This window comes from Mastomys coucha, chromosome X (assembly GCF_008632895.1).
Source record: "Mastomys coucha isolate ucsf_1 chromosome X, UCSF_Mcou_1, whole genome shotgun sequence".
NCBI classification, from domain to species: Eukaryota; Metazoa; Chordata; class Mammalia; order Rodentia; family Muridae; genus Mastomys; species Mastomys coucha.
In genome coordinates, this window is record NC_045030.1 from 143,622,485 (window position 1) to 143,633,164 (window position 10,680).

At 40.6% G+C, this 10,680-nt stretch overlaps 1 protein-coding gene across 6 annotated transcripts in view; it reads left to right on the forward strand.

Annotated features, from left to right (window-relative positions):
* Pfkfb1 (6-phosphofructo-2-kinase/fructose-2,6-biphosphatase 1) overlaps window positions 1-10,680 on the forward strand; it is a 53,531-nt gene that overhangs the window by 28,049 nt on the left and 14,802 nt on the right. For 5 of the 6 annotated variants that reach the window (XM_031369000.1, XM_031369009.1, XM_031369002.1 and 2 more), the window contains 6 exons: window positions 1,001-1,094; window positions 2,047-2,113; window positions 2,664-2,738; window positions 3,161-3,217; window positions 6,120-6,241; window positions 9,664-9,871. In XM_031369000.1, coding sequence (XP_031224860.1) covers window positions 1,001-1,094; window positions 2,047-2,113; window positions 2,664-2,738; window positions 3,161-3,217; window positions 6,120-6,241; window positions 9,664-9,871 — 623 coding nt within the window. Of the gene's footprint in view, window positions 1-1,000; window positions 1,095-2,046; window positions 2,114-2,663; window positions 2,739-3,160; window positions 3,218-6,119; window positions 6,242-6,404; window positions 6,406-6,908; window positions 7,398-9,663; window positions 9,872-10,680 lie in introns of those variants that run through there. The other variant, XM_031369012.1, reaches the window with a different exon arrangement.

Here is a 10,680-nt window from a genome sequence, read left to right on the forward strand (position 1 = left end):
AGTATATGTTTTAGTCAGTGTTCTATTGCTGTGAAAAGACACCAGGACCAAAGCAACTCTTATAAAGGAATGCATTTCATTGTGGCTAGTTTACAGTTTCAAAGTTCTAATCCATTATCATCATGGTGGGAAGCATGGCAGCATGCACGCAGACATGGTGGTAGAGTTCTACATCTTAATCCGTGGGCAAAGATAAACACACTGGGCCTGGCTTGTGTTTTGAAACCTCAAAGCCAGTCCCCAGTGAGAGACTTCCTACCTCAAAGCCACACCCCCAAGTAGTGCCCAGTGCCACACACCTAAGTAGTGCCTAGTGCCACACCCTGATGACTAAGCATTCAAATAAATGAGCCTATGGGAGCCATTCTTAATCAAACTCCTACACCATCTGAAAATTTTTGTTGGAAAATGAATTTATGAACTATGTTTCTTTGGCTGATTATCTTCTTTGCCCATTCCTTTTCTGTTTTTTTCTCCATTACAAACAGGAAAGTGCTATTTAGAGACTTACATTTAGATTTTCCCCTATGATATTAAATGGCAAAATAACCTTGGTAACCAGCAGTCAGGAGACCCAGTCTGTATATATTATTAATTCACTCTGGGTTTGACTTTGGGTAACTTGTTTTATTCTCTGCATCTCATTTCTTTATCTTCCCTATTGAATAGGAGATTTAAAGGGTTGGAATTTATGATAGAGTAAAATGGATTGGAATCAAAAACATCTGGGTTTGAATTTCAGATTGCCAGTTATTAACTGTGAAAGCTATTTTACACGTCTGAGCTTTACTTTCCTTATTGGTAAAGGTGAAATGGTTAACCCCTACTTTGCAGGACTGATATGAGGGAAAAAATTAGCTGGTACCCATAAGTTGAAGTCTTATGTGTACATTTTTCAGCTATAAATTATGCCTTTTACCGCTGAGATTCCTTCCAGCAAGAACATACTTTTGGCCACTGCAGTCTACCCAGCGTCTTCACTAGTGTTTTCTGTTTTCAGTGTTTAATTTAGGTCAGTATCGACGAGAGGCAGTAAGCTACAGGAACTATGAATTCTTTCACCCAGACAATAAGGAGGCCCAACACATCAGAAAGTAAGTACCCAATATTTAAGTATCTGGACTGCCTTTTGGCTGAGTGGGACCTGTCTTCCTAGCCTAGGAGAGTAGTATAGAGTAACCCATGCTTCCAGCGTGGCCAAACTTTTGACATTACAACATAGTGTAGTTGTCTACAATTTGCATGCTCAAGAACCCCTCAGTCAAGTTATGAATAGGGAAAAGTGCAAAATTCTCAAATTTTTTTTAGGTAAGTTTACAGTTTGTGTTGGGCCACATTTCATAGTAAGCCTAGGCCATGAGTTGAACACCCTTGTGTCCAGCCTTTCTGACAGTCTGCTCTACTCATAGCCGTTTCCTACCAAGGTTTCCAGTCTTGTGTTTCTGTTAAGCAAGCATAGAAATGTCTTCCCCTAGCATGTGAGGTGAGTGTTTCATGAACTCAGCCCTCTTCAGGCTCTGCAGTCTCAATACTTCAACTTTAAAGTCTCTTTTACCTATGCGGTTAGAAGTACTTCTAAATGCAACCTGGCTCTGAACTTCTTATCTGGGTCCTCACTACAAATCCCAATAACCAATAAAAATACTTTTGCTGAAAACCTAAGTACACTATCACTATCATACCTGTGCTTACAGTATTGCATATGCCAAGAATTCATTTTAACTCAAAAAGCACATCCCTATGCCTTACCTGTGACCCTTAACCAATTCAGCTTTACTTCCAGTAGCACACAGTTAGAGCCCTAAAACTATGATGATTTCATTGCTCAGCTTTTCTTGGGCGTGTATTCTTATGTACAGCTTCTAAGCTGTACACACAGAGCCAGTTTCAACTCTGACCCCCTTGCTAGAACAAAGGACACTATTCTAGATGTTCAATGGGTAGACAAACTGTATAGATGTTCAACAGAGAGGTGCTTCATAAGAGAACTGCATTGAGGGGAACTGATCCTGAAGGTAGGGATTCTCTTCTTTCTCTGTTTTTCAGGCAGTGTGCTCTAGCAGCCCTAAAGGATGTCCATAAGTATCTCAGCCATGAGGAAGGTCACGTTGCGGTAAATAATCTTCTATTTTCCCCCTCAGGCTATCGTCAGTATAGAAAGCAGATAATATGTACTAAGCGCTTATTTATGGCAGATGTTATTCTAAGTATTTTGTTTATATTAATAACTTAATTCACACTGTTCCATGAGATGTGTCATTATTATGCTCTATTTTAGATACCAAAAGAACTAACATGGAAAAATTATTTCCCAGGGTGGTATAATATATATGTGTCAGGGATAGATTATATGGTTGTAGAACCCATCAAGTTATTCAGTGGTACAAAAATTTAAGCATGGTTGTTGTCAGAGCAAGTCCTTCTTCTAGGCTTGTTACTTGACCTATAAAATGATCCTAATAAAACCCCACATTCATAGGGTATAGGACATTTCTGAGCAGATAGTATGGGCTCAAGGAGCACTTTTGAAAGTGACACAAGCAAATTCCAAACCCTTTTTTTTCTTTAAGTTCTGCCCCCTCCACTTAGAAAAAGAGTGAATAAAGAATGCAATTGTATCAACACTACACTGAGAGTAAGCCTCCCTTATTACATGTCTCTAGGTTTTTGATGCCACCAACACTACCAGAGAACGACGATCATTGATTCTGCAGTTTGCTAAAGAACATGGTTACAAGGTAGAGTACCATAGCCATGCTTATCTAAGACCAAATTCAAAGCAGTCCAAAGTAGGGCACTTAGAGCAGCCAATTTGGATACCATGGGGTCAACATCTAGCTTTCAGATTCAGATTCAGCAGAACAGAACAGGGGAGGTGCCAGGTTAGGCAATGGAAGATGGTTACTGACAGGCTGACACTGAGGTGGCAAGGATGAAGTCAGGAGAAACATTTAAGAACCAAAAGCCAACAGAAGTCTGGAGCAATCCAATTATAGCCAGCCTGCACCATAGAAGTCTGAATCCTGAAAGCACCATTATGTGAAAGCATTGTTTTTACCAATTTCCCTAGGGGTGACTTGGGCTATCAAGAATAGGTAATCCTGTTTGGCTCCCAGAAAGCATAATCCCCTGATGGAAAGTTCTCTTTTTCTCTTAATAGGTCTTCTTCATTGAGTCTATTTGTAATGACCCAGACATCATTGCAGAAAACATCAAGGTAAAGAACACCAATTCCCTTTCTTCCTTATTCTTTTCAAGATAAGTGTTAATTTAATTTACACTTTAAATCTGCACATATATATGTATATATCAGTACACACATACATTATGTATGTGTGTTCATGTATGAATGTGGAATGCACATGTCATTGTATATTATATATGTGGAGGTCAGGGATAACTTCAGGTGTCAGTTCTCACCTTTCACCTTGTTTGAAGTAGGGTCTCTTCTTGTTCTCTGTTGTATGTGCTAAGCTAGCTGGTCCTTGAGCTTCTGAGGTAGTCTCCTATCTTCACCTGTCATTTTAACAGTAGAAGCACTGGGATTACAGATGCACACTACTATGTTCAGCTTTAAGTGTGTTTAAGGAATCTAAACTTAGGTCCTCATACTTGTGTGGTGTTATGGTTTGTATACGATCTGCCCAGGGAATGGCACTATTAGAAGCTGTGACCTTGTTGGAATAGGTGTGGCCTTGTTGGAGTAGGTGTGTCACTGGGTGTGGGCCTTAAGACTCTCATCCTAGCTGCTTAGAAACCAGTATTCTGCTAGCAGCCTTCAGATGAAGATGTAGGACTCTGAGCTCCTCCTGCACCATGCATACCTGTATACTGCCATGTTCTCGCCTTGATGATACTGGACTGGACCTCTGAACCTGTAAGCCAGCGCCAATTAAATGTTGTCCTTATAAGAGTTGCCTTGGTCATGGTTTTACATACACAGCAGTAAAGCCCTAACCAAGACATGTGGCAAGCTCTTTACCTACTAAGTCATCTCCCCAACCTTTAATCCTCTGTTTTTTTGTCTTAGGCCTTGGTCATACCTAAAAGACTACCATAAACTTAAAGAAAGCATTCTCCCTGAGATACCCCTCTTTGTATAAGAAGCACTTCCCTGACCATCCTTGCCCACAATGTTCTTATAAAAAGTTACACGAAGCCAGCATATATAGAGCCCTTAGAATACATCAACCACTAAATTTGACTTTCATTATTTTTTTTCCACAATGAACCTGCATGTTAGAGATTCTTTCCCTGTTTTAGAGGGGAAACTGAGGCTTAAAGAGTGGAGTTGGCAAAGGCTAGTTTAGCTCAGAAAAAAAAAATGGAAGTAGGACTGCACTCTAGGCTTGTATGTCTTTCTCAAAAGCCCATGTCCTGCTGAGCAGTGGTGGCACATGCCTTAGCACTTTGGAGGTAGAGGCAGGTGGATTTCTGAGTTCGAGGCCAGCCTGGTCTACTGAGTGAGTTCCAGGACAGCCAGGGCAACACAGAGAAACCCTGTCTTGAAAAACCAAAAAAAGCCCACGTCCTATATCATACCCAATATTTTGCATCAGAATCATTGCTACTTTTAGTCTTTGAACTGCAAGGTCTAGAATTAGATCACTTGAAAACTTTTGTTCTTCCATGCCCCTTCAAATTACTAGAGTTCAAGAGTATAAGAGAACTTAAAGTCCATCTCTTTCAACCTTTCATTGAGTAGTTAAAATATCAGTCAAGTATTTGTCTAATAACAACTCAACATTTAAAGAAAATGTAGCCTCCCTATAATTTAATTTGTCTCCCTATAATGTCTACCCATTATTCCTATTTCTGTCTCTTGGGATATATAGCATGTTCAGATCTTTTCCCTCTTTATCCATTCAGTTATCCATCCATTTATTGATTCAGGTGTACAAGTGATACTGTATGCCTAGATAGCCATTGTGAGCTTTAAAGATATAGAAACAGTGAAATCCCTTCTATTGAACTCACAGTCTAGTTAGGGACACTGGAAAAGATATAGACAGAACTCAAGATTAGAGTTTCAGTAAGGGAGAAACCATCTTATATGTGGTGGTATATAATGGAGGGGCCCCTAGAGGTATCAGCAGTATCCTGATAAATTCATAGGAGTTTTGACAGGTAAAGACTTGAAATGGGGAATAACATATACCAGACATGATCTCTCCAGAGAACTATAAGTAGTTTAAATCTGATGAGGCAAGATATGTGTCCAAATAGGAGACCAGTAAAAGACATAGTAGTGAAAGGCAGTTTGAGTTGTCATGATCTATTTGCTAAAATAGTTTATACTTGGTCCCAAAAGGCACATCAAAATAGTGAAAGAATTTAGATAGGAGACTCCTGTTGTCAAATGTGCCCATTATAAATATCCTTCTGGAACTGGGGAGATGGCTCAGTGGGTAAAAATACTTGGCACACAAACTTAATGACCTGAGTTCTATCTCCAGAATTCATACTTAGGTAGAAGGAAAGAACCAACTTCACAACATTGTCCTCTGTTTTCCGTACACGCACGATGGCATGCATATGTACTCCAATACTACAAAATACACATGTAACTGCAAATAATAATATAATGAATTAAAATTTTAAAGGAATATCTTTCCTTTAAAGGAAAGGAATACCAGCAATCAGTAACAAAGTTGTAGTGATCATAGGCAAAAGAAAATGGCTATTCAGAAGAGATGTTAGAGAGGCTTAGTTCTGCTAGCAAGTGAGATCCTATGGAGGCTCGAGTGATTGAGTGGAGCAGTGGGAAATAGAGGAGAAGAGGCCGATCTTGGGGATTAGAAGATGCAAGCCTTTGAGAAATCCAATGACAGCATGCATGTTTTCTCAGCAATGACTAAATACACAAGAGCCTTTATGATATCAAGTCATGATATCTGATTCTCCTGCATCATACTTTCCTGTCCTCTTACAATTGTTGTTAAGCAATGTGTGTTCTGGGAGTAAATCCATTGTAACATTGTAAGCAAAACCCTTTGTCAAACTCTATTTCCTTGCCTTTGTAATGGAGTGGATGATACTTGTCTCTGAAGGTCATTTCCAAGTACAATATCAGAGTCTCTCTATCTTTCTACATTTATCTTCTTCCCACCTTCTCACAGCAAGTGAAACTCGGCAGTCCTGATTATGTAGACTGTGACCAAGAAAAGGTTCTGGAAGATTTTCTAAAGAGAATTGAGTGCTATGAGATCAACTACCAGCCTTTGGATGAGGAATTGGACAGGTAAGAGCCCAACTCCTCCTGGAGCCTTAGTCCAGTTTTTATGTCTTATGGGACCTAAGGAAATGTCCTCCTTTTAAGGGCCCTAACTTTTCTATTTATAATATCAGAAGTAGGCATTGATATGTCTTTATGACTCCCTCTAGTCCAATTTTCCATGAGGCAGTGTTACCTTGATGTGGGAAATATTCATTCCACATCATATAGTTTTTAAACTGTCTTTCACTACCATCTCTTTTGCCTTATCAGATCTGAATTACTTATGGTTCCCTGGAGATATCATACATAGTATATGTTATTCCTCATATGAGTAGAGCTGTACCTTCCTATGCAGTAGGTGCAGGTTAGGATTTTGCCCTCTGAAAACAAATACCTCTATTCTGTGGGTATTGCTGTTATTACAAAATTACTCTCTTCACGTGGACGGTACCTTGGTACCCAAGCAGATTCATTCCCCTTTTTTCTTTAATCACATTCCCATAATACTTCCATAAAGGAGGCTGCAGTAGAACTGATGATCATAAATTTCCAAAAGGAGGAAACTGAGTGTTAGGGAGATAAAGCTACTTCTAGCCTTCCATCATGAGCCAGAGGTGTGTCAGAAGTCTAACCATATATTCTGTCTCCTTTCATTTCTCCTCTCATTACCCTCATGTATCTCTTCAACCAGCAAGTCTTGGAAGCTTTGCTTTGCTTGCAGAAGGTGTAAATGTGGATAAGTAAGATGGGTTCTATCCTTTGGTAGCTTCCATAGAGTCTTGCCATATAGAAAGACCCATATAGAAGCAATAAAATTAAAATGTTTTTCTTTCATAATACCAGCTATGGATAGGAAAGTATTGGCCAGCAGTTTAAGGCAGATGTGACTTTAGGTGTAAAATGTTCAAAGAAACTCACCATCTTCAAAATGCGTTCTGATGAAAATAGACTCTAGCTACCAATATTCTTTGAGAGCCAAGCTCAAAGTATGAAAAGAGGCATAAGTGGTCATTAATACCCTAAGAAGTCTAAAGGCATCCTCTCAATCTTACTCAGTGGACATGTAAGGTTATGGGTATGTCATTTCATAGTTTGAGAAACTGACAACCAGGCTTCAGTTCAAAGGCTTGTCTGCAGCCACACAGCAAATCATCAACACATTCTACATTAAATGATGCCTGCATTTCCAAAATTTTAGCCTGGTTTTACCTCTCGACATCCTTGTATCATAAGAAATCAGATGGGACTTGCACATTCAGCACAAAGGGTGCATCCTTTGTGTTTAATTTCACAGATTACTCACTGTACATGCTCCCTGATCAAAGATATACCTTTTCTCCTGGGAAGACGTGTGATGGAATGGGGTTGTTTATGCTTTGAGAAAAGTGTGGCCTTTTCAAATTCTACAAATGTATTATGTGGTCTAACAGCATACAATGGAGAGATCTTGAAGGAAGGGGGCTGAACAGAAAGAATGACGTTAAGAAAGCCTCCAGACTTCCCCAGCAGAAGCCTCTGAACACCTAGAGGAGCACTGTTGGATTTTGTTTGTTTCTGTTATTCTTTTGATGAGTCCATTTGGCCTAAAGAAGATGGATAGAGAAGGCCAGCTTTATTTGTTTCTCCATTAGTCTAAGGAAACCAAAGAGACAAAGCTGTCCCTGTTTTGCTAGAATGCCCAGTAATTGGAGATGGTGGTGTGGACACAATTGACCCCAGTTGTAGGAGCAGTAAGCCAGATGATTGGAGGAACTCACAGCAGAGGACTTGGCCCACCTTGGAGAGAGAATGTCTGGAAGAGATAGATAATTCAAAGAGCAAGCTAAACATCAGCAATTGTGGATCTTCGAAAATAAGAAGAAAAGTATCCCTACAGCTATTTGACAGTTAATATTTAAAAGCAACAACAAGAAAAAAGTGGAAAAAATAAAAACACAATTTTAGGGCCTTATTAGTATAGTTTATATATTTTATTTTAAATTGTACAGGTTGGGAGATGAACATGAACTTTTATAATAACTTGGTATTGTGCAACTATAAATGACTTTATATAGCTCTGTACTCCAAGATTTTTTAGAGATAGTAAATACCCTATCTTTTATGGGTATTATATTTTAATGACTTTTAAAAGATGTATATATAGGAGCTCAACTTTGGAAATCAACAAGCAACATCCTTTCAAGCAAAATGAAAGCTACTTTGTGACAGCGAGCCTAATTTGCTCTGAGTACGAAAAGAGATGTACAGAGAATTTTCCAAGTACAACAGCAATACAAGAACTGAAAAGTCATGGGTAAAGTGTTGTGCTGTGAGGTGAGGCCACCACTTAGGGTCTAGTGTTAGGAACAGACAATAGCCAGGCAACAAGATTACATCAGAGACAGTCTGCTCTTAGGCTCTAGGTGTCTGAGACAGATCTCTGGAATGGGATACAATCTATGGCAAATTGCTTCTCTGTTTGCCTCAGATTTTTTACATGATGAATTCTTCATTGAGTGATGGAAGATGCTATGAGGATTCATGCATCTTAAAATCCCCCAGTCTCTCAAGAATTCAACAAATGCAAGTGTTCTGTGGGAGCCACTGCACATGGATCCCAGAGCTGTGAAGGATGAGGCTGTAGATATAAAGGACTTTCCTCTAGGAAGATCAAGGAAACAGTTCTCTGAAACCAAAACTATCAGCAGCCTCATTGACCCTGGGCCTCTTGTATGACTCCAGTTCCCATTCCCCTTCTCATGGAGCTCTCTCAGATTCTTAAATAACTAGAGGATTTACAGCTGTTACAGAAGATAGAGAAGTCTTAGTTCATGGCTCTAAGTCTTCTGATCCATTGGTATCCATTGGTATCCTCCCCTCTGCCTCCCTGCTCCTCTCCCCTGCCTCCCTGTTCCTCCAGAGACAAGCCATTGTATTTGATTATTATTCAATGTGTAGTTACTAGAACTGAGCACAAACTAAGGGGACCACTAGGAACTTGGAGCTAGGACCACAAGTTTGCCAGTAATGTTTTGGACCATTTCTGTATCCCTTCACACCAATGCTTAACATACTGTGTTTTGTGACAAGAATGTTGAATTATTATCCATGTGTTTCCATATTTATGTTTCTGACTGTTACCAAAGGGTAGATAACCTCTCTCTAAAGCACAGTGCATTATTCAGATAGAAGTACTTGTGAATTGCATTGTGATCAGGAAAGGTCAAATGACAGGTTGACTCAAGCTGAAGAAAGAGATGGTAGCTGGTGAACAGCTCCTTGGAGTTGTCAGGAACAGAATTTCTAGGTCATATACCCAGAACAAGACTAGGCATAACATCTTGTTAGGTAGGAGCAGGAGTGCAGAGGATTGTAAACAGAGTATGTGGTTGGGACTTTTTCTTGGGATCAACCCTTCCTACTATCAGCACCTAAGCTATGCTTGCTCCTGCTTGGGTCTGGCCCAGCCACCTGTCCTACATCAAGATCTTCGACGTGGGCACACGCTACATGGTAAATCGAGTGCAGGACCACGTTCAGAGCCGTACAGCCTACTACCTCATGAACATCCATGTCACACCCCGATCTATCTACTTGTGCCGACATGGTGAGAGTGAACTCAACCTTAGAGGCCGCATTGGAGGTGATTCTGGCCTCTCAGCTCGGGGCAAACAGGTAAGGAGGGTTTCAGAGACTCATGTGTGTAGGTTAGGCTAGTCTAGGTAGCCAATGACTGGGTTTGGAGAAGTAGCCCTTGATGAGAAAGAAGCAAATTATGATCAGTCCTTCTCTTCCACCATTAGTCATGAGTCCTGTCACGGACATTGAATAGCTCCCATACACCTACTGATTCTGCAAGACCAATTGCACGGCCATTCATGGCTGTTCACCTGTGGCTGCTTCTTGAGCTCCATCACAGTGCCCTTCCTGCTTGATATCTTCCCCATCATTCTCTGTCCTTTGCTGTTGCTCCCCTTGCTGTCCTCCTTGGTCCCTCTGCCTGCTGGTAACTCTCAAGTACACTTGACAGAGGGCCTTGGCCTGAATCCCTCCTCTCCATGACTGTGTCGACATTGTCCCCTACCCCACTTGAGGAATCATACTGTCCCCACCGTACTGTCTCTTCTTGCTCTTCCATTCCCTCACAAGACCCAACTCTTGCTCCAAGATCTAGTCCCCTATTAAGCCCTCCCTGTTCACTCCTTATCCCAGGATTCACTGGCCTTTGGGGACATCTCTCCTTATTCTGGTCTGTTACTTTCTCAGGTCATGCCTGTCCCTATTCCCAGTGCAGTATAGTAACCTGTCCATCCTAGGTACCGGTTTCATAAAGGGATTTACTCCCCAGCTTCTGGTCCTTTACCTGGACTTGTTATCACACATGTTGCTTGAGAAAATCACTTTGGGATGGCATAGGTAGGAAATGAAGTACAGGAGGGGCCCTTCTGGTTCTTAGGGTTCTTAGTGTCTTTTTTCTTTCTTTT